Source organism: Pecten maximus, chromosome 6 (assembly GCF_902652985.1).
Source record: "Pecten maximus chromosome 6, xPecMax1.1, whole genome shotgun sequence".
Classification (NCBI taxonomy): domain Eukaryota; kingdom Metazoa; phylum Mollusca; class Bivalvia; order Pectinida; family Pectinidae; genus Pecten; species Pecten maximus.
In genome coordinates, this window is record NC_047020.1 from 6,292,746 (window position 1) to 6,319,720 (window position 26,975).

General features: G+C 36.4%; 1 protein-coding gene and 1 long non-coding RNA gene across 2 annotated transcripts in view; one reads left to right on the forward strand and one right to left on the reverse strand.

Moving 5' to 3' along the window:
• Nucleotides 1-22,782, reverse strand: part of LOC117328826 — a 24,287-nt gene extending 1,505 nt beyond the window's left edge. The window contains exons 1-8 of the mRNA XM_033886400.1: nucleotides 22,443-22,782; nucleotides 20,692-21,521; nucleotides 17,390-17,509; nucleotides 8,753-9,016; nucleotides 7,699-7,891; nucleotides 3,428-3,532; nucleotides 2,751-2,935; nucleotides 1,792-2,056 (exon numbers count right to left, since the gene is read on the reverse strand). Coding sequence (XP_033742291.1) covers nucleotides 1,792-2,056; nucleotides 2,751-2,935; nucleotides 3,428-3,532; nucleotides 7,699-7,891; nucleotides 8,753-9,016; nucleotides 17,390-17,509; nucleotides 20,692-21,521; nucleotides 22,443-22,653 — 2,173 coding nt within the window. The 5' untranslated portion in view covers nucleotides 22,654-22,782. The remainder of the gene's footprint in view (nucleotides 1-1,791; nucleotides 2,057-2,750; nucleotides 2,936-3,427; nucleotides 3,533-7,698; nucleotides 7,892-8,752; nucleotides 9,017-17,389; nucleotides 17,510-20,691; nucleotides 21,522-22,442) is intronic.
• A 26-nt stretch (nucleotides 22,783-22,808) lies between these two features.
• Nucleotides 22,809-26,586, forward strand: LOC117328828. Its single transcript, XR_004533052.1, has 2 exons — nucleotides 22,809-22,929; nucleotides 26,087-26,586. It is a non-coding gene; the product is annotated as an uncharacterized LOC117328828 (long non-coding RNA).
• The last annotated feature ends 389 nt before the right edge of the window (nucleotides 26,587-26,975 follow it).

Sequence of the window (26,975 nt, forward strand, 5' to 3'; positions counted from 1 at the left end):
CAACAACGTAATTAAAGGGAGGTAATACCAGTCAAAACTCTACAACAACGTAATTAAAGGGAGGTAATACCAGTCAAAACTCTACAACAACGTAATTAAAGGGAGGTAATACCAGCCAAAACTCTACACATGTATGATTAAACAAAGCGAGGTAATACCAGTCAAAACTCTACAACAATGTAATTAAACAAAGCGAGGTAATACCAGTCAAAACTCTACAACAATGTAATTAAACAAAGGGAGGTAATACCAGCCAAAACAAATATTAGGTACTATTTGTCATTTATACAAGATAAATCAATAAAGCAATACAAATCTCCTCTGTATACCGGCCGAAATATCCTGCTATAAGCCTAGAAGCAGACTCCCCCAAGGTATTCTCATAGTTGAACAATACATTTGATCAAAATTTGCTTGAGGAATGACAAACATTTTTTTTTTCATAAATAGCAACAATGACCTTGTCCTTGACATTAGCACCAAGAAGTGCAGACTCATTTGAGGTATTTCAGCAGACAATTATTACTTAACCAATATAATATGAAGTCTGATTAAAATGCATTGAATAATGAAATCACTGAAGTACTGTCAAAGATTTTCCATAAATAGTAACAATGACCCTGTTCTTGTCATTGGAACCCTGAAACATGATACTTTCATAATCGATTATATGAAGTTTGATCAAGATCCATATGAAAATATGAAAGCAGAGGGGATGTCATGAGGGGAAAATTAAGCATTGATGAACAGCAATTTATTATTAATTTGCATGAATTCATATATCTATATCTCAGTTTCATATATAATTGTCAAGTAGTAATAACGACAGTACAGACAAGTAAATTGTCAAATTTTCGAGGCAATCTGCCCCTTTATCAAGACACAGGTAAATTAGTTTCATATATATATGTACGGCACTTTCTAGCTGATGTCTCTTACTTACCGACACCAAGTAATCGCCTTTCTGTAGTGTGTGTCCAGTACTAGCTGATGTCTCTTACTTACCGACACCAAAGTAATCGCCTTTCTGTAGTGTGTGTCCAGTACTAGCTGATGTCTCTTACTTACCGACACCAAAGTAATCGCCTTTCTGTAGTGTTGTGACTGTGAGGTAGTGTGTGTCCAGTACTAGCTGATGTCACTACTTACTGACACCAAAGTAATCGCCTTTCTGTAGTGTGTGTCCAGTACTAGCTGATGTCACTACTTACTGACACCAAAGTAATCGCCTTTCTGTAGTGTTGTGACTGTGAGGTAGTGTGTGTCCAGTACTAGCTGATGTCACTACTTACCGACACCAAAGTAATCGCCTTTCTGTAGTGTGTGTCCAGTACTAGCTGATGTCACTACTTACCGACACCAAAGTAATCGCCTTTCTGTAGTGTGTGTCCAGTACTAACTGATGTCTCTTACTTACCGACACCAAAGTAATCGCCTTTCTGTAGTGTGTGTCCAGTACTAGCTGTGGTCACTACTTACCGACACCAAGTAATCGCCTTTCTGTAGTGTGTGTCCAGTACTAGCTGATGTCACTACTTACCGACACCAAGTAATCGCCTTTCTGTAGTGTGTGTGTCCAGTACTAGCTGATGTCACTACTTACCGACACCAAAGTAATCGTCTTTCTGTAGTGTGTGTGTCCAGTACTAGCTGATGTCACTACTTACCGACACCAAAGTAATCGCCTTTCTGTAGTGTGTGTCCAGTACTAGCTGATGTCACTACTTACCGACACCAAAGTAATCGCCTTTCTGTAGTGTGTGTCCAGTACTAGCTGATGTCACTACTTACCGACACCAAAGTAATCGCCTTTCTGTAGTGTTGTGACTGTGAGGTAGTGTGTGTCCAGTGCTAGCTGACGCCGGGTCTTTCCATATGGTTTGTCCAAGAAGGTCTTTAGAGTTTCCTCTGCCTTCTGTGTACCGGGAACCGTGAGAAATGACCTTTGGTACGGAGATTTACTACGAACCAGACTGAGTTTCTGAACCAACTGACACTTTCCTTTCAAGATGAAGTAGACCCAGTTTGTAAGTTGGTGTTCATTACCAAATACAACCTACAAAAGAACAAAAAGAGCAATACGGGGATTCCCCACCTAAAACACAGTACAGAAATGTTATATAGGGATTCCCCACCTAAAACAGTACAGAAATGTTATATAGGGATTCCCCACCTAAAACAGTACAGAAATGTTATACAGGGATTCCCCACCTAAAACAGAACAGAAATGTTATACAGGGATTCCCCACCTAAAACAGTACAGAAATGTTATACAGGGATTCCCCACCTAAAACAGTACAGAAATGTTATATAGGGATTCCCCACCTAAAACAGTACAGAAATGTTATATAGGGATTCCCCACCTAAAACATTACAGAAATGTTATATAGGGATTCCCCACCTAAAACAGTACAGAAATGTTATACAGGGATTCCCCACCTAAAACAGTACAGAAATGTTATATAGGGATTCCCCACCTATAACAGTACAGAAATGTTATATAGGGATTCTCCACCTAAAACAGTACAGAAATGTTATATAGGGATTCTCCACCTAAAACAGTACAGAAATGTTATATAGGGATTCCCCACCTAAAACAGTACAGAAATGTTATATAGGGATTCCCCACCTAAAACAGTACAGAAATGTTATATAGGGATTCCCCATCTAAAACAGTACAGAAATGTTATAATGATTTTATTTAATAGACATTTTCAAGAATCTGTCAAAAGAGTGATAATAAAATGTACCGAATTATTGCTGAACTCTTTGTTTAGAGCGACATCGGCCGTCTGACGCAGCTGATCTTTGGTCCAATCCTTGAAATATGGTGAGGATGTCATAAAGTTGTATGTGTTCTGCCAGCTCTCCTCCCAGTTTTGTCGCAGCACCCTGTTAAACTGGACCTTGTCAACACTCAGGAATTCCGAGTCCACTGAAGATAAAAGGGGATGTTCCTGTATTATTTTGAAACCTTCGTCAACATTAATGTCAGTGTTTGCTTCTTTTGAAAAATTAAGCTTTTACTTTCTCACTTAAAACTTTGTACAACTCTTTTGTTAGATCACAAATTGTACAGTAAATATGTGTTATTAGATTCCACTGTATATAAACCATTTATAGCTACATAAAAATGTAAAAGAATAGTGTTTTAGACAATGTCACTAGCATATTATATAAAGGTTAATACAACATTTCAGTGGCACAGCTATCTTGTTGAAGAGGTGATTTTTATTTAACCAATGATTTTGTGGGATGTGTTTAGTTTTACAGACAGCGGTATAAATATGAAACTCAATGAAGAGGTGATTTTTATTTAACCAATGATTTTGTGGGATGTGTTTAGGTTTACAGACAGCGGTATAACTATAAAACTCAATGAAGAGGTGATTTTTATTTTACCAATGATTTTGTGGGATGTGTTTACCTTTACAGACAGCGGTATAAGTCCTAGAGATGTTACGGATCAGGGCCAGTTCTCCGAACGTAGCACCCATCTCTATATCTCGTAAGTGTTGTATCACTTTTGCACCTGTTTAACAAAACAAAATGATTGAAAAGTTAAATAACTATGGATCAAAAGTCAAGCTACATAAATTCATTTTTTTAATACATTTCACCTGGGTGTGTACAGTAGAATATTGTTAGACCTGACACCTTGGTTTGTGTGTACAGTAGAACCTTGTTAGACCTGACACCTTGGTTTGTGTGTACAGTATAACCTTGTTAGACCTGACACCTTGGTTTGTGTACAGTAGAACCTTGTTAGACCTGACACCTTCGTTTGTGTGTACAGTAGAACCTTGTTAGACCTGACACTTTGGTTTGTGTGTACAGTAGAACCTTGTTAGACCTGACACCTTGGTTTGTGTGTGTACAGTAGAACCTTGTTAGACCTGACACCATGGTTTGTGTGTACAGTAGAACCTTGTTAGACCTGACACCTTCGTTTGTGTGTGTACAGTAGAACCTTGTTAGACCTGACACCTTGGTTTGTGTACAGTAGAACCTTGTTAGACCTGACACTTTGGTTTGTGTGTACAGTAGAACCTTGTTAGACCTGACACCTTGGTTTGTGTGTGTACAGTAGAACCTTGTTAGACCTGACACTTTGGTTTGTGTGTACAGTAGAACCTTGTTAGACCTGACACCTTGGTTTGTGTGTACAGTAGAACCTTGTTAGACCTGACACCTTGGTTTGTGTGTACAGTAGAACCTTGTTAGACCTGACACCTTGGTGTGTGTGTACAGTAGAACCTTGTTAGACCTGACACCTTGGTTTGTGTGTGTACAGTAGAACCTTGTTAGACCTGACACCTTGGTGTGTGTGTACAGTAGAACCTTGTTAGACCTGACACCTTCGTTTGTGTGTGTACAGTAGAACCTTGTTAGACCTGACACCTTGGTTTGTGTGTGTACAGTAGAACCTTGTTAGACCTGACACCTTGGTTTGTGTGTACAGTAGAACCTTGTTAGTCCTGACACCTTGGTTTGTGTGTACAGTAGAACCTTGTTAGACCTGACACCTTGGTTTGTGTGTGTACAGTAGAACCTTGTTAGTCCCGACACCTTGGTTTGTGTGTGTACAGTAGAACCTTGTTAGACCTAACACCTTGGTTTGTGTGTACAGTAGAACCTTGTTAGACCTGACACCTTGGTTTGTGTGTGTACAGTAGAACCTTGTTAGACCTGACACCTTGGTTTGTGTGTACAGTAGAACCTTGTTAGACCTGACACCTTGGTTTGTGTGTGTACAGTAGAACCTTGTTAGTCTGGACACTTTGGTTTGTGTGTACAGTAGAACCTTGTTAGACCTGACACCTTGGTTTGTGTGTGTACAGTAGAACCTTGTTAGACCTGACACCTTGGTTTGTGTGTGTACAGTAGAACATTGTTAGACCTGACACCTTGGTTTGTGTGTGTACAGTAGAACCTTGTTAGTCTGGACACTTTGGTTTGTGTGTACAGTAGAACCTTGTTAGACCTGACACCTTGGTTTGTGTGTACAGTAGAACCTTGTTAGTCCTGACACCTTGGTTTGTGTGTACAGTAGAACCTTGTTAGACCTGACACCTTGGTTTGTGTGTGTACAGTAGAACCTTGTTAGTCCCGACACCTTGGTTTGTGTGTGTACAGTAGAACCTTGTTAGACCTAACACCTTGGTTTGTGTGTACAGTAGAACCTTGTTAGACCTGACACCTTGGTTTGTGTGTGTACAGTAGAACCTTGTTAGACCTGACACCTTGGTTTGTGTGTGTACAGTAGAACATTGTTAGACCTGACACCTTGGTTTGTGTGTACAGTAGAACCTTGTTAGACCTGACACCTTCGTTTGTGTGTACAGTAGAACCTTGTTAGACCTGACACCTTGGTTTGTGTGTGTACAGTAGAACCTTGTTAGACCTGACACCTTGGTTTGTGTGTACAGTAGAACCTTGTTAGACCTGACACCTTGGTTTGTGTGTGTACAGTAGAACCTTGTTAGACCTGACACCTTGGTTTGTGTGTGTACAGTAGAACCTTGTTAGACCTGACACCTTGGTTTGTGTGTACAGTAGAACCTTGTTAGACCTGACACCTTGGTTTGTGTGTGTACAGTAGAACCTTGTTAGTCCTGACACCTTGGTTTGTGTACAGTAGAACCTTGTAAGACCTGACACCTTGGTTTGTGTGTGTACAGTAGAACTGTGTTGGACCTGACACCTTGGTTTGTGTGTGTACAGTAGAACCTTGTTAGTCCTGACACCTTGGTGTGTGTGTACAGTAGAACCTTGTTAGACCTGACACCTTGGTTTGTGTACAGTAGAACCTTGTTAGACCTGACACCTTGGTGTGTGTGTACAGTAGAACCTTGTTAGACCTGACACCTTGGTTTGTGTGTGTACAGTAGAACCTTGTTAGTCCTGACACCTTGGTGTGTGTGTACAGTAGAACCTTGTTAGACCTGACACCTTGGTTTGTGTACAGTAGAACCTTGTTAGACCTGACACCTTGGTGTGTGTGTACAGTAGAACCTTGTTAGACCTGACACCTTGGTTTGTGTGTGTACAGTAGAACCTTGTAAGACCTGACACCTTGGTTTGTGTGTGTACAGTAGAACCTTGTTAGTCCTGACACCTTGGTTTGTGTACAGTAGAACATTGTTAGACCTGACACCTTGGTTTGTGTACAGTAGAACCTTGTTAGACCTGACACCTTGGTTTGTGTACAGCAGAACCTTGTAAGACCTGACACCTTGGTTTGTGTGTGTACAGTAGAACCTTGTTAGACCTGACACCTTGGTTTGTGTGTGTACAGTAGAACCTTGTTAGTCCTGACACCTTGGTTTGTGTGTGTACAGTAGAACCTTGTTAGACCTGACACCTTGGTTTGTGTGTGTACAGTAGAACCTTGTTAGACCTGACACCTTGGTTTGTGTGTGTACAGTAGAACCTTGTTAGTCCTGACACCTTGGTTTGTGTGTGTACAGTAGAACCTTGTTAGACCTGACACCTTGGTTTGTGTGTGTACAGTAGAACCTTGTTAGACCTGACACCTTGGTTTGTGTGTGTACAGTAGAACCTTGTAAGACCTGACACCTTGGTTTGTGTGTACAGTAGAACCTTGTTAGACCTGACACCTTGGTTTGTGTGTGTACAGTAGAACCTTGTTAGACCTGACACTTTGGTTTGTGTGTACAGTAGAACCTTGTAAGACCTGACACCTTGGTTTGTGTGTGTACAGTAGAACCTTGTTAGTCCCGACACCTTGGTTTGTGTGTGTACAGTAGAACCTTGTTAGACCTGACACCTTGGTTTGTGTGTGTACAGTAGAACCTTGTTAGTCCTGACACCTTGGTTTGTGTGTACAGTAGAACCTTGTTAGACCTGACACCTTGGTTTGTGTGTACAGTAGAACCTTGTTAGACCTGACACCTTGGTTTGTGTGTACAGTAGAACCTTGTTAGACCTGACACCTTGGTTTGTGTGTGTACAGTAGAACCTTGTTAGACCTGACACCTTGGTTTGTGTGTGTACAGTAGAACCTTGTTAGACCTGACACCATGGTTTGTGTGTGTACAGTAGAACCTTGTTAGACCTGACACCTTGGTTTGTGTGTGTACATTAGAACCTTGTTAGACCTGACACCTTGGTTTGTGTGTGTACAGTAGAACCTTGTTAGACCTGACACCTTGGTTTGTGTGTGTACAGTAGAACCTTGTTAGACCTGACACCTTGGTTTGTGTGTGTACAGTAGAACCTTGTTAGACCTGACACCTTGGTTTGTGTGTGTACAGTAGAACCTTGTTAGACCTGACACCTTGGTTTGTGTGTGTACAGTAGAACCTTGTTAGACCTGACACCTTGGTTTGTGTGTACAGTAGAGCCTTGTTAGTCCTGACACCTTGGTTTGTGTGTGTACAGTAGAACCTTGTTAGACCTGACACCTTGGTTTGTGTGTGTACAGTAGAACCTTGTTAGTCCTGACACCTTGGTTTGTGTGTGTACAGTAGAGCCTTGTTAGTCCTGACACCTTGGTTTGTGTGTGTACAGTAGAACCTTAGTCTGCACATTTTAGTCTGTATTCTCCATTTTTGCAGACAGGAGTGGTTTTTTCAACATTTTTTGTGTAAGTGTATGTTTTTAATATCATATAGATTATGCTAGGTTAATGTAGTGTAAAATGTACTAGCCCAGATTTTATTTGTTGTATCTCACCAGTCGTAGAATCCTCCTCTGTGCGATGGATAGACACAGTCCCAGACACCAGGAAATACATCCTACCGCCCATGTCACCCTGTCGGATGACAATACGACCAGCCTCATAGAAGTCATACCACACAAATCTGGCCAGTTCCTCCTTCACTTTGCGTGAGTACTTAGCAAAGAGGGGTAGGCGACACATAACCTCCTGTCGAAAACAACAATTTAAATTTAAAACTCAGCATCCAGACCATAATTCTGTGTCATCATTGTGATTTCACAATCTTTAATCAAAACTCACCTAATTATCCAATGGACCACCGAGCTTCTGCCATCATCCATCAACATTTCTTATTACAAGATTAACCTACTCTGATCTATTTGTTTTAACAGATATTGTATCATTGGGACCAAGAAGTATATTTGTATATGGAGATATAGGTATAAAATACCTGTATATGGGTTTTATATCATCATACAATGCATGTTCACAGAGTTTGTTGTCTTTAAAATGCAAGGGTCATTTTAAAAAACAGGGTTGCTCTTTGTAGTAGTTGGTGACCTCCTCAGTGAACAACATACAGGAGGCTCGTCGCTATCCAGAGCAATTAGGGTTGAGTATCTTGTTTAAGGACACTGAATCCATTACAACACAGGACAGCCTGTTTCTCAGCTTCCTGAGAAATACAAACTGACACGGGTAGAAAACATGGAACCATGTACTGCGGATCTTCACATGAGGTTACACGGCACTCTTACAGCCACTTACCATCCCCCCCCCCCCCCCCCCTCTGGTTATATATAAACCCTGTCCTGTCACTGAATTGAGTTGGACTATGCTTTCAGCTACATTTCCATCAACGTGGGAGTGAGAGCTTTTGTAGAGTATGTAATGAAAAGTGAAAAGTAAGAGCATCTTACGATAAAATTATCTAAGATTAACACATTAACAGAGGGATGCTAGCAAATATAGGCCCTCTTGCTATGTTCCCCATATATATATAACATTTGGCTAATAGTTTCTCAAACTTCTCAAGATTTACACACTGACAACCTGTTCTATACTGACCGTTAGCACTCTAATATCTGCATCTGACCGTATCTGTGGTACTTTCTGGAGGGCGATCCTAGAATGCTCGGACAAGTGACCATAGGTAGTGGTAGCAGAACTGTAATAGGAAGGGTCAAAGGCCATGATCGAACTAGACTCCCTTTTCTTCTGTTTGACATCACTGTGCATGTTTTTCTTTACTGTCTTCACAGTAGTCCTCAGAATCAGCATAACACACATGATCATTCGTACCAAGATCCGGAAACGTCGCAAGGCTATTCTCTGTTTCAATTAAACCAAAACGTCGAAACTTTCAATAATTTACTATTACATCATTTACGACATTACAGGTGTACCATGGTAATTTGAAGCATGGTGAAATGACCCTGGGGTCAAAATACCTTTATGGTGAAATACCACTATGGTGAAATGACCCTGGGGTCAAAATACTATTATGGTGAAATGACCCTGGGATCAAAATATCTTAATCAGGTATATTTTTTTAACTTCCAATTCATCATAAACATCATAACAGCAACAACATTGGTCTGTGATAAGTGATTTTAATTGGGGTCAAAATATCACACTGCACAAGGTTCTATAACGATCAATAGCGCATTTCCAAGCTGCGAGTAAGTTTAGTGGGTTTTTTTTTTTTTTCATCTCAATGAAACAATTTGAGCTGGAAATTCTCTTAAATATTTAAATATTCTCTGTTTGAATATACATCAAACACATGTTTTATTCAAACTTATTGCTAATTTAACACTTTTCATGGGTTGATAATCCAGGAATTAACCTCATTCATAGGCTATAATTGTCAAACATATACATTTGATTAAAATATAATACAAGTACTCTTAGTATACAGTCATAAGACAAACATCCTATAATATCAAATACTGAAATAACTGATTCCCTTGTCTGTACTTCTATATAAAGATGTGTAGTGCCAATAGAAGTATCATGATCAATTTAAAACAAGAATAGGCTGTAGTGTATTTTCCTACAATACTCAAAATTCAATACTTTATGCTTTTATCACCCTTCAAAAGTTTGAGCTTCTAATTGTATTTTTTAGATTCAAAGTGAAAAAAATAATCAATTGCATCTTGAAAAAAATGTTACGGTGTAACAATGGATTAACTGGCTGTGATAATTACACACTAGCTATTTGGGAAGACAATATGGAACAGAGACAGGTCTTTTAAAAATCACAACAAATTATTGTTGTATAATAAAAATAATATTAAGCTGACTGAGCATGGTCCCTGCATGTATGTATAAAATATTACATATGAACATTATCTTTTAAAAACAAAGGCCCAAAGGGCCTTTGCATCGCTCACCTGGATATTTCAGTGATCATTGCAACAATATTTCAATTTTGTTTCTACCTTTATGCTGCATTTTCCAACTATGAATTAATTTCCTTTTTTTTTATTTTGCAACATTTCCTGTATTAGGCCCCCTTTCACCAGCCCCTGGGAACCTATACCCTCCACTTAGAAACATTAGATCTCTTAAGCCTTATAATGCTTCAGACTCAATTCCATCAAAATCCATTTAGTCATTAAGGACTAGTAGGGATTTAAAGGATTTACCTCAGAAATATTTAGATATCTAGTCAGTATCACCATTTACCATTTATGTAAAAATCTTATCCCATTCCCCTAAGAATGTTTCTGACCAAAATCGGTTCAAATCCATTCATAACTTTATTACTAGAAGCGATTAAAATGAATTTCTCTCTTTTTTCTCTATTTGGCCCCAACCATCTGGCCCCATGGGGGTCAGTGTCGCCATTTATGGAAAATCTGTTCCCCATCCCCAAGGATGTTTCTGACCAAATTTCAATCCATTCAGGACTTGGTGACAAATTGTAATTTAAAGGATTTGCCTCTTTTTCCACTATTGGGCCCTACCTGTTGGCACTCTAGTATCTATAATTTATGACAGACACTGTATAGACTGTTGGTACTCTAGTATATATAATTTGTGACAGACACTGTTTAGACTGTTGACACTCTAGTATCTATAATTTATGACAGACACTGTATAGACTGTTGGTACTCTAGTATCTATAATTTATGACAGACACTGTATAGACTGTTTGTACTCTAGTATCTATAATTTATGACAGACAATGTATAGACTGTTGGTACTCTAGTATCTATAATTGATGACAGACAATGTATAGACTGTTGGTACTCTAGTATCTATAATTTATGACAGACAATGTATAGACTGTTGGTACTCCAGTATCTATAATTTATGACAGACAATGTAGACTGTTGACACTCTAGTATCTATAATTTATGACAGACAATGTATAGACTGTTGACACTCTAGTATCTATAATTTATGACAGACAATGTATAGACTGTTGGTACTCTAGTATCTATAATTTATGACAGACAATGTATAGACTGTTGGTACTCTAGTATCTATAATTTATGACAGACAATGTATAGACTGCTGGTACTCTAGTATCTATAATTTATGACAGACAATGTAGACTGTTGGTACTCTAGTATCTATAATTTATGACAGACACTGTAGACTGTTGACACTCTAGTATCTATAATTTATGACAGACACTGTATAGACTGTTGACACTCTAGTATCTATAATTTATGACAGACAATGTATAGACTGTTGGTACTCTAGTATCTATAATTTATGACAGACAATGTATAGACTGTTGGTACTCTAGTATCTATAATTTATGACAGACAATGTATAGACTGTTGGTACTCTAGTATCTATAATTTATGACAGACAATGTATAGACTGCTGGTACTCTAGTATCTATAATTTATGACAGACAATGTATAGACTGTTGGTACTCTAGTATCTATAATTTATGACAGACAATGTATAGACTGTTGGTACTCCAGTATCTATAATTTATGACAGACAATGTAGACTGTTGGTACTCTAGTATCTATAATTTATGACAGACAATGTAGACTGTTGACACTCTAGTATCTATAATTTATGACAAACACTGTATAGACTGTTGACACTCTAGTATCTATAATTTGTGACAGACACTGTATAGACTGTTGACACTCTAGTATCTATAATTTATGACAGACAATGTATAGACTGTTGACACTCTAGTATCTATAATTTATGACAGACAATGTAGACTGTTGGTACTCTAGTATCTATAATTTATGACAGACAATGTATAGACTGTTGACACTCTAGTATCTATAATTTATGACAGACAATGTATAGACTGTTGGTACTCCAGTATCTATAATTTATGACAGACAATGTAGACTGTTGACACTCTAGTATCTATAATTTATGACAGACAATGTATAGACTGTTGACACTCTAGTATCTATACTTTATGACAGACAATGTATAGACTGTTGGTACTCTAGTATCTATAATTTATGACAGACAATGTATAGACTGTTGGTACTCTAGTATCTATAATTTATGACAGACAATGTATAGACTGCTGGTACTCTAGTATCTATAATTTATGACAGACAATGTAGACTGTTGGTACTCTAGTATCTATAATTTATGACAGACACTGTAGACTGTTGACACTCTAGTATCTATAATTTATGACAGACACTGTATAGACTGTTGACACTCTAGTATCTATAATTTATGACAGACAATGTATAGACTGTTGGTACTCTAGTATCTATAATTTATGACAGACAATGTATAGACTGTTGGTACTCTAGTATCTATAATTTATGACAGACAATGTATAGACTGTTGGTACTCTAGTATCTATAATTTATGACAGACAATGTATAGACTGCTGGTACTCTAGTATCTATAATTTATGACAGACAATGTATAGACTGTTGGTACTCTAGTATCTATAATTTATGACAGACAATGTATAGACTGTTGGTACTCCAGTATCTATAATTTATGACAGACAATGTAGACTGTTGGTACTCTAGTATCTATAATTTATGACAGACAATGTAGACTGTTGACACTCTAGTATCTATAATTTATGACAAACACTGTATAGACTGTTGACACTCTAGTATCTATAATTTGTGACAGACACTGTATAGACTGTTGACACTCTAGTATCTATAATTTATGACAGACAATGTATAGACTGTTGACACTCTAGTATCTATAATTTATGACAGACAATGTATAGACTGTTGGTACTCTAGTATCTATAATTTGTGACAGACACTGTAGACTGTTGGTACTCTAGTATCTATAATTTATGACAGACAATGTATAGACTGTTGACACTCTAGTATCTATAATTTATGACAGACAATGTATAGACTGTTGACACTCTAGTATCTATAATTTATGACATACAATGTATAGACTGTTGGTACTCTAGTATCTATAATTTATGACAGACACTGTATAGACTGTTGGTACTCCAGTATCTATAATTTATGACAGACAATGTATAGACTGTTGACACTCTAGTATCTATAATTTATGACATACAATGTATAGACTGTTGACACTCTAGTATCTATAATTTATGACAGACAATGTATAGACTGTTGGTACTCTAGTATTTATAATTTATGACAGACAATGTATAGACTGTTGGTACTCTAGTATCTATAATTTATGACCGACACTTTATAGACTGTTGTTACTCCAGTATCTATAATTTATGACATACACTGTAAAGACTGTTGGTACTCTAGTACCTATAATTTATGACAGACACTGTAGACTGTTGACACTCTAGTATCTATAATTTATGACAGACACTGTAGACTGTTGACACTCTAGTATCTATAATTTATGACAGACACTGTATAGACTGTTGACACTCTAGTATCTATAATTTGTGACAGACACTGTATAGACTGTTGGCACTCTTGTATCTATAATTTATGACAGACAATGTATAGACTGTTGGTACTCTAGTATCTATAATTTATGACAGACACTGTATAGGCTGTTGACACTCTAGTATCTTTAATTGATGACAGACACTGTATAGACTGTTGACACTCTAGTATCTATAATTCATGACAGACACTGTATAGACTGTTGGCACTCTAGTATCTATAATTTATGACAGACAATGTATAGGCTGTTGACACTCTAGTATCTATAATTTATGACAGACAATGTAAAGACTGTTGGTACTCTAGTACCTATAATTTATGACAGACACTGTATAGACTGTTGACACTCTAGTATCTATAATTTATGACAGACACTGTAGACTGTTGACACTCTAGTATCTATAATTTATGACAGACACTGTAGACTGTTGACACTCTAGTATCTATAATTTATGACAGACACTGTATAGGCTGTTGACACTCCAGTATCTATAATTTATGACAGACACTGTAGACTGTTGACACTCTAGTATCTATAATTTATGACAGACAATGTATAGACTGTTGACACTCTAGTATCTAAAATTTATGACAGACACTGTAGACTGTTTGTACTCTAGTATCTATAATTTATGACAGACACTATATAGACTGTTGACACTCTAGTATCTTTAATTTATGACAGACAATGTATAGACTGTTGGTACTCTAGTATCTATAATTTATGACAGACAATGTATAGACTGTTGGTACTCTAGTATCTATAATTTATGACAGACAATGTATAGACTGTTGGTACTCTAGTATCTATAATTTATGACAGACAATGTATAGACTGTTGGTACTCCAGTATCTATAATTTATGACAGACAATGTAGACTGTTGACACTCTAGTATCTATAATTTATGACAGACAATGTATAGACTGTTGACACTCTAGTATCTATACTTTATGACAGACAATGTATAGACTGTTGGTACTCTAGTATCTATAATTTATGACAGACAATGTATAGACTGTTGGTACTCTAGTATCTATAATTTATGACAGACAATGTATAGACTGCTGGTACTCTAGTATCTATAATTTATGACAGACAATGTAGACTGTTGGTACTCTAGTATCTATAATTTATGACAGACACTGTAGACTGTTGACACTCTAGTATCTATAATTTATGACAGACACTGTATAGACTGTTGACACTCTAGTATCTATAATTTATGACAGACAATGTATAGACTGTTGGTACTCTAGTATCTATAATTTATGACAGACAATGTATAGACTGTTGGTACTCTAGTATCTATAATTTATGACAGACAATGTATAGACTGTTGGTACTCTAGTATCTATAATTTATGACAGACAATGTATAGACTGCTGGTACTCTAGTATCTATAATTTATGACAGACAATGTATAGACTGTTGGTACTCTAGTATCTATAATTTATGACAGACAATGTATAGACTGTTGGTACTCCAGTATCTATAATTTATGACAGACAATGTAGACTGTTGGTACTCTAGTATCTATAATTTATGACAGACAATGTAGACTGTTGACACTCTAGTATCTATAATTTATGACAAACACTGTATAGACTGTTGACACTCTAGTATCTATAATTTGTGACAGACACTGTATAGACTGTTGACACTCTAGTATCTATAATTTATGACAGACAATGTATAGACTGTTGACACTCTAGTATCTATAATTTATGACAGACAATGTATAGACTGTTGGTACTCTAGTATCTATAATTTGTGACAGACACTGTAGACTGTTGGTACTCTAGTATCTATAATTTATGACAGACAATGTATAGACTGTTGACACTCTAGTATCTATAATTTATGACAGACAATGTATAGACTGTTGACACTCTAGTATCTATAATTTATGACATACAATGTATAGACTGTTGGTACTCTAGTATCTATAATTTATGACAGACACTGTATAGACTGTTGGTACTCCAGTATCTATAATTTATGACAGACAATGTATAGACTGTTGACACTCTAGTATCTATAATTTATGACAGACAATGTATAGACTGTTGGTACTCTAGTATTTATAATTTATGACAGACAATGTATAGACTGTTGGTACTCTAGTATCTATAATTTATGACCGACACTTTATAGACTGTTGTTACTCCAGTATCTATAATTTATGACATACACTGTAAAGACTGTTGGTACTCTAGTACCTATAATTTATGACAGACACTGTAGACTGTTGACACTCTAGTATCTATAATTTATGACAGACACTGTAGACTGTTGACACTCTAGTATCTATAATTTATGACAGACACTGTATAGACTGTTGACACTCTAGTATCTATAATTTGTGACAGACACTGTATAGACTGTTGGCACTCTTGTATCTATAATTTATGACAGACAATGTATAGACTGTTGGTACTCTAGTATCTATAATTTATGACAGACACTGTATAGGCTGTTGACACTCTAGTATCTTTAATTGATGACAGACACTGTATAGACTGTTGACACTCTAGTATCTATAATTCATGACAGACACTGTATAGACTGTTGGCACTCTAGTATCTATAATTTATGACAGACAATGTATAGGCTGTTGACACTCTAGTATCTATAATTTATGACAGACAATGTAAAGACTGTTGGTACTCTAGTACCTATAATTTATGACAGACACTGTATAGACTGTTGACACTCTAGTATCTATAATTTATGACAGACACTGTAGACTGTTGACACTCTAGTATCTATAATTTATGACAGACACTGTAGACTGTTGACACTCTAGTATCTATAATTTATGACAGACACTGTATAGGCTGTTGACACTCCAGTATCTATAATTTATGACAGACACTGTAGACTGTTGACACTCTAGTATCTATAATTTATGACAGACAATGTATAGACTGTTGACACTCTAGTATCTAAAATTTATGACAGACACTGTAGACTGTTTGTACTCTAGTATCTATAATTTATGACAGACACTATATAGACTGTTGACACTCTAGTATCTTTAATTTATGACAGACAATGTATAGACTGTTGGTACTCTAGTATCTATAATTTATGACAGACAATGTATAGACTGTTGGTACTCTAGTATCTATAATTTATGACAGACAATGTATAGACTGTTGGTACTCTAGTATCTATAATTTATGACAGACACTGTAGACTGTTTGTACTCTAGTATCTATAATTTATGACAGACACTATATAGACTGTTGACACTCTAGTATCTTTAATTTATGACAGACAATGTATAGACTGTTGGTACTCTAGTATCTATAATTTATGACAGACAATGTATAGACTGTTGGTACTCTAGTATCTATAATTTATGACAGACAATGTATAGACTGTTGGTACTCTAGTATCTATAATTTATGACAGACAATGTATAGACTGTTGGTACTCTAGTATCTATAATTTATGACAGACACTGTAGACTGTTGACACTCTAGTATCTATAATTTATGACAGACAATGTATAGACTGTTGACACTCCAGTATCTTTAATTTATGACAGACAATGTATAGACTGTTGACACTCTAGTATCTATAATTTATGACAGACAATGTATAGACTGTTGACACTCTAGTATCTATAATTTATGACAGACACTGTATAGACTGTTGACACTCTAGTATCTATAATCTATGACAGACAATGTATAGACTGTTGACACTCTAGTATCTATAATTTATGACAGACACTGTATATACTGTTGACACTCTAGTATCTATAATTTATGACAGACACTGTATAGACTGTTGGTATTCCAGTATCTTTAAGGACTTACCCCTTTTAAATTGCTCTTGTTCTTACTGTCTGGTGTTGAATGTTTACTACTATCACTGGTGTTCGGTGATCTCTTGAATGCAGATATTGTTCGTAAATGTCTTTTGGACAGACAGGATTTCTGGGGAATGAGGATATATAGTTTAGTGAATATATTGAATAAAAATAAAAACATACTGAGGAAAGAAAAGAATTTAAGTTAAATTACTGCTAATCTACATAAAAGGAATTCATGTTTAATAGTGAGCCCTGTCTAACAGGACACCACTGTAACACCTATCTAAAATGGACATCACAGTAATATATGTCTAAACTAGATACCACAGTAACACCTGTCTAAACTATGAACAACACCAACATCTGTCTAAAATGGACAGTGGAGTGACACCAGTGTAAACTGGACACCATAGAGACACCTGTCTAAACTGGACACCATAGAGACACCTGTCTAAGTTGGACACCATAGAGACACCTGTCTAAACTGGACACCATAGATACACCTGTCTAAGTTGGACACCATAGAGACACCTGTCTAAACTGGACACCATAGAGACACCTGTCTAAACTGGACACCATAGATACACCTGTCTAAGTTGGACACCATAGAGACACCTGTCTAAATTGGACACCATAGAGACACCTGTCTAAACTGGACAAAAGTGATACCTGACTAAATTTTACATAACAGTGAAGCCTGTCTTAACTGGACAACAGTGACACTTGTACTAACTGAACATAACAGTGACACCTGTCTAAACTTAACATAACAGTGACACCTGTCTAAACTTAACATAACAGTGACACCTGTCTAAACTGAACAAAACAGTGACACCTGTCTAAACTTAACATAACAGTGACACCTGTCTAAACTTAACATAACAGTAACACCTGTCTAAACTGGACACCACAGTAACACCTGTCAAAACAGGACATTAAAGTATTACCTGTCTAAATGGGACACTGCAGTAAAACCTGTCTAAACAGGACACCAAAGGAACACCTGTCTAAACTGGACACCACATTAAAACCTATCTAAACTGGACATCAAATATTACCTTTCTAAACTGGACTCCACAGTAAAACCTGTCTAAACAGGACACCAAAGTAACACCTATCTTAACTTGACACAACAGCAATACATGTCTAAACAGGAGGTGTGTTCCCTGAACGCCTACATATGTAGAACAATAGGCAGAGACATCAAAGGGAGGGTAATTATAGTCTGTTTCATACATGTTCTGTATTTATCAAGATTTTTTACCTGTAGAAATCATTTGACAACTAAAGAAAACCAAAACACAAGCATATAAATTTTAAAAATTCTATAATATAGTATTATTCACATTGATATAGATAAGTTATACAAAAAGTAAGAACATTAGAATTCTGCAAGTTAATATACCTTTTCATAATTTGAAAACAACATTATCAGAATCTTTATTATAAATTGAGAACTACAATTATACACGTTAATGTAAATTTACACATTTTGATAGGAATAACATCATTAGAATCTTAATTATTTTGATAGGACTATTAGAATCTTACATTATGTTTATATCATATAATGTTATACAACGGACAAAATTGAAATCAATGAATATGCACAGAAAACTGTAACAGGCATGCAAATACATGTATACATGTACACAGTTGGAACAAATCTACAAATTTATTATCACAGTGTAGTAAAATACAAATACGATAAAGCACTGTCCATGTTACATCAGTATAACCTTGTCCATGTTACATCAGTATAACCTTGTCCATGTTACATCAGTATAACCTTGTCCATGTTACATCAGTATAACCTTGTCCAATATGTTACATCAGTACAACCTTGTCCATGTTACATAAGTACAACCTTGTCCATGTTACATCAGTACAACCTTGTCCATGTTACATCAGTATAACCGTGTCCATGTTACATCAGTATAACCTTGTCCAATATGTTACATCAGTACAACCTTGTCCATGTTACATCAGTACAACCTTGTCCATGTTACATCAGTACAACCTTGTCCATGTTACATCAGTATAACCTTGTCCAATATGTTACATCAGTATAACCTTGTCCATGTTACATCAGTACAACCTTGTCCATGTTACATCAGTACAACCTTGTCCATGTTACATCAGTACAACCTTGTCCATGTTACATCAGTACAACCTAAGTGAAGAAATTCGGAGGCTGCGTCGGTGTAGGATATTATATTGTTCTCCAGTCTCTGTTTCTGAAGGACAAGGCGAGTGTCAATGTTTCTGTATTTCCTGGGTCGGGGTCCAGCGCGACGTTGAAGTCTAGTTATCTCATTAGTAGCCTGGCTGTATGTCCTTGAATGTCCGTATAATTGTGAAGATGTTAGGATGTGTATGGTGTACAATCTTTTTGAGTTTCCCGTGACAGGCTTCTAAGTGGTTGGTCGTCCTTCAGGTCCGTCGTGGTCGTAGTGGTTCCCAACTGTCTCCCTCTATTCACTGGTCAACAACATAGTCTGTGAATGGCGTAACGTCAATGTGTAGGTCAGCTTCCTGGATGTCCTCTTACGTCTTCTACTTGGTGTAGTGGTACAAGTGGCAATACAGCTGCGCGGCGAACCAGTCTCCTATAGTGTCATCGTTGCATTGGGTGAAATGGAAAAGCATCCCTTGATGTTGGTCCCCGGGAATACGGTGAAGAGGTCTGTCCCGATGTTGATGGTGTACATCTGTCTCATAACCTATTCCTAATAAAGTTAAAGTCTAACTGAGTATTAGCCAAAGATGGTAATAACGGTATGAGTGCAAACAGTGGAATGATAAGTCCTGATGATAATTTTGAAGTTTATATAGATACATACATGTAGCTTCGGTTTTAATATCCAAGTGTCACGCCATCTGTAGCGTGGGTTACATTAACACAGCTCATCATTTTTACTGATCTCAGTAAAGTGAGCGGTTTTTACTTAACAACATCATTATCTTCAGGTATCAGAGAGGCGTTCAAATGAGAAAAAAACACCATTTTGATTATAACTTGTATTAAGGAAAAAAGCAAAGTATTTGATATAATTTTTAGTTTGATTTTGATGAGAAATTCAATGAAAATTACAGGTAACATACACAGGTAAAACACAGGTAACAAAAGTGACTTCACCAGAACAGACTATAATTACTGTACAAACATAGTCAGTAGGGTGTTATTTCAAAATGTAGGCGTTCAGGGAATCAGCCAAACAGGACACCAAAGTAACACCTGTCTTCCTTTCAATATTTTACGTGGAAATTATTAATTTTATAATGAGGCTCATAATTAGTTCTTACCGCACGGCTGAGACCAGACATCACTGTGAGAGCTGCACCAGTTCTTGACTTGTCAAATCTGCGACTTGAAACACGTGTAATTGGCCTGGCACTGTTTCTTATGACAGGACATGGCGATGGCAGAAGTCTAGATGTCATGGTTTTAGTAGGCGTGCTTGATATTCTCAGGGATGCATTTTGAACAGACTCTATTCCTGCCATAACCGATGTTCCACTGCTTGTATCAGCAGATGTAAGCCCATCACCATCCTCTACATAGCATGAAAACTCTTTTTCCCAATTCCTTATCGTTCTTCTTCTTTTTTTAAAATTTGCTGGGAAAATACTTAATCGTTTTGAATCATCTTTCTTCGTTTGTGTTTTTTTCCTGGGAGTTGTTGGATACTGTATGCCTTTTCGTACAGGTACAGGTATATAGCTTTTCCAGTTGTAAGTCTTCCTATCCATGGTAGGGCGTTTCATATTCAGAAAGTTCACCTCTGCTTTTAACTTTTCATTCATTACCGTGTTGATTTTCGTTTCCTTATCACACCATTCACTTGCTAGGCCATCCTGTATTAGTGACATGGCATCACTACACACACTGGCTAGTGCTGAACTCCTGTTGTTTCTGTTGTCGCCATAAATGAGCGAAGCACTGTCTCGGTACCGCTTCCTTGATTCAGATCGTTTGTCAGACGTTACACGGCTACTCTGACACCTTTCAGGTGTTTGGCGACTCCTCGTTCTACACCGACTCTGATTTTGAGAGCGTCTACCCATTCTGCTGGGAGGGAGTTCAGATGTAGAATCACCCAATTCTTTTATCTTGAAACTTGTGTCGGTAGTTGCTAAATCCATAAATATAAATACATTTTGTATGAAAGATTTTTCTTTATGATTTCTGTTTCCTTAATCATCATAAACACTATATACATGATATAGTAAAGTATAATGATTATATCTGTATTTTATTGTTGTGTTAAATGATAGGAGGTGACATTACTTTGTCACTTACATTATTTAATGCAAAATAGAAAAAAGAGAAGTTAACCAATTGTTTTCTTTAAAAATGTATACACCACAAATAACAATATATATTGCTATTAGATCTTCACGAGCTTCGGTATATACAACAGGATTTATAAGTGCCAGTTTGATTTCACCAAGCATTAACAACTTTAATTAAAAAAATGAGTGACCTGCATTTATGAGAATCATCTTTAATAAATGTAGGTGTGCTTATTATATAATATTGTAAAAAAAAAAATCACTTAATTATTTCAACATAATACATTTTTGTGACAGGCAAACCCGTGCCTCTCTTTTTATTCATATTTCAATAAAACCAACCAAATTACATTTACTAGTAAGTTGCTGTAACAACTATGTTTGTGGATTTTAGTAATTAAGCCATCATGTCCAAATCAAATTAATGTCAGCAGAGACATATATACAGTATATATGTCTCTGATGTCAGGAAACAGAACTTGTTTCTTGATCCTATCCTTTCATACTGTACTACAATGTACATGTATATGTGTTGTTATAAAGTGAATGTTAAATTATGAATGAAATAAAGTTTATACTAAATTTCAAACGAAATGTATCTAATAATGTTGACATGTCGTTTAACAACTGCCTAATTCATAAGTTGACTGTAGAAACCAGCAAACAAACAAAATAGAGAAAATTTCAAAATCTTTTTTAAAATGAAACGAAGTTACACCAATTTGTGGCGTAATGACAATATCTGATTTAATTAGCATTACCATGATTTGCTTGCCCTGGCATGGGTTTAAGCCTGGTCCCATTTTTAGGTGTTTGGTTATGGTCGGCACGCCAGTCTATCTTCTTGAAAACGTCCCCGTATCTGTCCTGCAGACGAACAATTCCTGCGGCCTTAGTCTCTGATACCCATTCTGCTATCCTTTGATTAGCCCTTTCTTTTGCTTCTGCGAAAGAAAGCTTTTCTAACGGCATGTTTTACTGATGTAGATTGCTACATTCTAACAATGAGATGCTCATATATACTGGCAGGTTATTTTTCATGGAGGGATCGTTCATGGCAACCTCTTGTTCCATGCACACCAACACGTGGTTGACCTCTGATTGTGTTGACGTTTTGAGTTCAAAGGTTGAAATTGAATGCGTGCGCACATCCTCTTATTTCCGGCATAATAACACGAGGTTCACATCATCTCGTACGACTCGAGCTTCGTCTTGTTTTTATATGATTTTGGAAAATTTTATCACACTGTAAGTATTTAAAACATGCTACATTGAATGTCCTCATCATCTTTGATGAGCTACCTTTACTATTGATCACGGGAAATTTAGCTACAGTTACCACTGTTAGACAAGAAACGATTACCGCAATACCGGGTAGTGAAGGTCAGCGAAAGTTGCATCACAGAGGCTAGCTTAGTCTGGTCACAGGGGCATGTCTAGTTTTATATTAAAAAAATAGTCAGAAATACCTATATATATTGACACATATATGTATTTCTGACTATTGAAAAAAATATATAAAACCAGACATGCCTCTGTGGTCTGGTCACAGGTGTTTGTAATGAATGTTTATGATAAAAATAGAGCCGTAATCAGCATACATAAAGTTTATTTATATATGCTGATCACGGCTCTATTTTTGATTTTTATCATAAATTAAACATTCATTACAAAACCATGTGCCTGTGGTCTGGTGTTATATTTTAAAATAACCAGTACTGTAAAAGTAATACTTATATAAAAGTCTATATATATATAGGCATTTCTGGCTATCTTTTATGCAAGAATATTAGGATTTATTAGGATTTATTAGGAAACATTATGGACGCAGGCTGAAAGCCTCTATATCCATATCCAGTAAATTACAAAGAAATAATAATTAAATAATATCAGTCCGGTGCAATGTACATGTAGCATTTGGAGATTATTGTTCTTTATATATAAACCGGTTATTTTTCCAATAATTGTCCAACAGGATTTCAAACTGATAAACAGTTTCTGCATTTATGACATGTTGGGGAAGACTGTTCCAGAGATCAACAATTCGATAGCTAAAGAAGTGTTTCCTTGCATCCCGTCGACATCGTTTTTTGAAAATTTTCTGGGAGTGACCTCTAGTTCTGTTATTATTGTCCATTTGGAAAAAGTTTTTCATTACTCGACTATCATATATATTGTTCATTATTTTAAAAACATTGAGAATAGAATATGCCCCTGTGGTTACATTAAAAATATTGCCACTGGGAATTTTTATGACCATCAGAGCTATGATTGAGTCCCATGCATGCCAATGTAGCAAATCCTTGTATGTTGAAATATTGCTTGGACACAATGATTTTAATATAATTTCATAAAAGAGTTCCACAATGTAGGATACGATTAACAAATTATCAAATACATTTGAGAAATGACCTATACCTTTACATGTATGTTTCCAGACATGACACATGCATAACCATAAACCCTTAAAATTGATATTTTTGGACTACCTAGTGTAGACTAGTTTGGGACATGTTGTACTGTCAAACATGTACCATACTGATAAATGTTTGTATCTAAGTACAGAGATATTCAATGCATTAAGGGCAATAAAGACGGATACATGAGTAGGGGTACGTAATTTCGCACACTTTCGGTATGTTTTTAAATACATTTTCGTCAAATCAATTTCAAATCAAGAAAGAATACCTCACATTGTTAGATGTACAAATGCTTCGTAACAAACAAGTGTGTAACAAATATGTGCACATGTATCACTGTGCAAGGGAACTATTGTTAACTTGTGTTTATTGCTGGGTTTGAAGACGATCGGGTACGTAATTTCGCACACCCATCTAACTTCTTTAATTTTGTTGGTAATAATAGTTTTCAGCCATTTTGTAAACAAACAACATCTTAAACTCCGATAAAGTCCAAAGCCATGATTAAAAAAATCTTTAAAATCAAAATAATGTAAAATTGGAAAGTGTCAATTTACCGCCATTTTTGCTTTAAATAATGACCTCTCCCTACCGACGTAATGTAAACAAGGCGGTGAAAATGACAGGGTGTCTGCAGGTCAGCGCTGTTATTAGTTATACTTGGTGGATTTGTAATAAGTTTTGTTTATAATCTGATCAAATGATATTTTCCTTAAATATTTGCAAATTCACATGCCAATCAACAACTGGGATTATTTTAAATAAAATATTTAATCATCCGGTATCCATTTTATCGGACGAGAGTCGTATCAGTTAAAATTTTTCAAAACGAACTTAATCTGAAAAGATGTACTTAAAACGGCAAATGTTCCACTAAAGGTTGGCATTAGTCAACATATAAACAAAAAAACACAGCCCTCGACCACTTGGAGGAAAAATGCAAAAAAATCGTCAGGTGTTCAAATTTACGTACTGTGCGAAATTACGTACCCTTGCTCTAGAGCTTGAGCGATTCATGCAGGCAATGCTACACTGGAGCATATAGGGCCAATTCATACCCAGCTGAGGCATAAGCTGAAGTCTCCGTAAATGTATTATTATTCACTATTACATGTACATGTATTGGTTCAGTTATGTTGCATACACATGTCGGCCTCATAGTCTCATACAACAATGCAGCTGCCAGGGAGTGTGGGAGTTATTTAAGATAATTGTGTTTTACCTGTTGACCCCTCCTAGAACAAATATATACCCTACCTACAATGCGCATGCTCTCCGGCAGGCCGTCTGTCGGAATTTGTCCATTCGTTGTCCAGAGCTACGTCATCGCAGCTAATTATAACCCCTCCCAATCTGTGGCTGGACCCAGACTTATCTGTAAAAACACCGGCATCTGCATCTGGTTTGTATTTAGTTAAAAAAATATTAGCCCCTACTCCTACTATATCAACAAGTTGTTATACTTGAAGATTGAATGTTGCATCGACTGTGGAAGGGAAGTTATAGGCTATCTATCTTAGAGCTGTTTAAAAACAGTATGATTAGTCGATCAGATTGCGTGTTTAAAAACTGATGTGATATATATACCCCGTAGCCTACTATTTTCCGTTAACAGTCGATGCATCGTCGGCTATCACAATGGCTTTTGTTCCATTTTATCATCTTTAAATCAGTGTCTCCAAAAAATAACGTGTATCAATATTTGAGGATTCTAAATGACGGTACATTTGTAGTTTGAGTGCATTTGTTATTTTAGTCAAATTGACCTTAAATGTAAAGTGAATCAAAGCTCACCCCACTTTTGACTTTTCAAGTGTTACACCTTGCTGATATAGGAGCTAGTATTTTCCCTAAATACTAACAAGATGCAAATGCCTGTGGTAGGGAAGAAGAGATTGATGAAGCCAAAAATGAAATCTATTTTACAATCATGTTGAAACTATTCTTGCTCTCTAATTGATAACCTCCTCATTTTGTTATTCCAGGTAATCTAAATTACTGAGATGAGCTTCAATTCATCAGGTTTATCGCCCCCAGGTGGAGCAGGGGGCCAAAATGCTGTGGACCCAGAAATGCAAGCATTTATAGAGGCGGAGGCTGGCAAAGCAAAGATACAACAGCAAATCCATAAACTGAATAATTTGTGTTGGGACACTTGTGTGGATAAACCTCGGGACAAGTTGGACAGTCGTACTGAGTCATGTATGTGTAACTGTGTAGAACGTTATGTGGATGTAGCCAAAGTCATTGAACAAAGGTTTCAGCAGCGAGTCCAAAAAGCAGCCAGTGGTTTTTGATTTTCAGAATATATTTTATTTTGTCAGCTTGTTGTCTATCCGAGAGACGAAGGGTTCTTTAATTATGGAAGTCATCAATGAGAACCCAAAACAAGATTCACTACATACTTATATATGTTTACTGTGTTAAATTATGAGTTGTTTGATGTAACATAACTTCGATAAAAAAAATCATGTTTCAAGTTATGTAAAATTGTTTTCTTTTGGTTTGTGCTACCTGACATTTTATGCATTTCCTTGCTTGTGCTTATGTTAATTAACAAAAAACACATTCTTTATCATAAGGAAACTAAACCAAATGTACCACAGTGGTTTAAAATAGACCCATTCAATTCCATTGTGGTTTAAAATTGATTAGCTCTTACCAAGTAATCTTGCACCATCATATGACATCTGTTCATCAGTTGTCAACTATTCCCTACCAAGTCTGTTCAAAACCTTTTACTTTCAAGATGGCCTGTTGCTTTGGCCGTAAAGAAACGGCAAGCTCTCTCTCTGTAGCTCTAGCTGAAAAAACAAGAGACCGAGGCAGACCTACAACTGCTTCATGAGCAAAAATTGTGCTGAGGCAGAAATT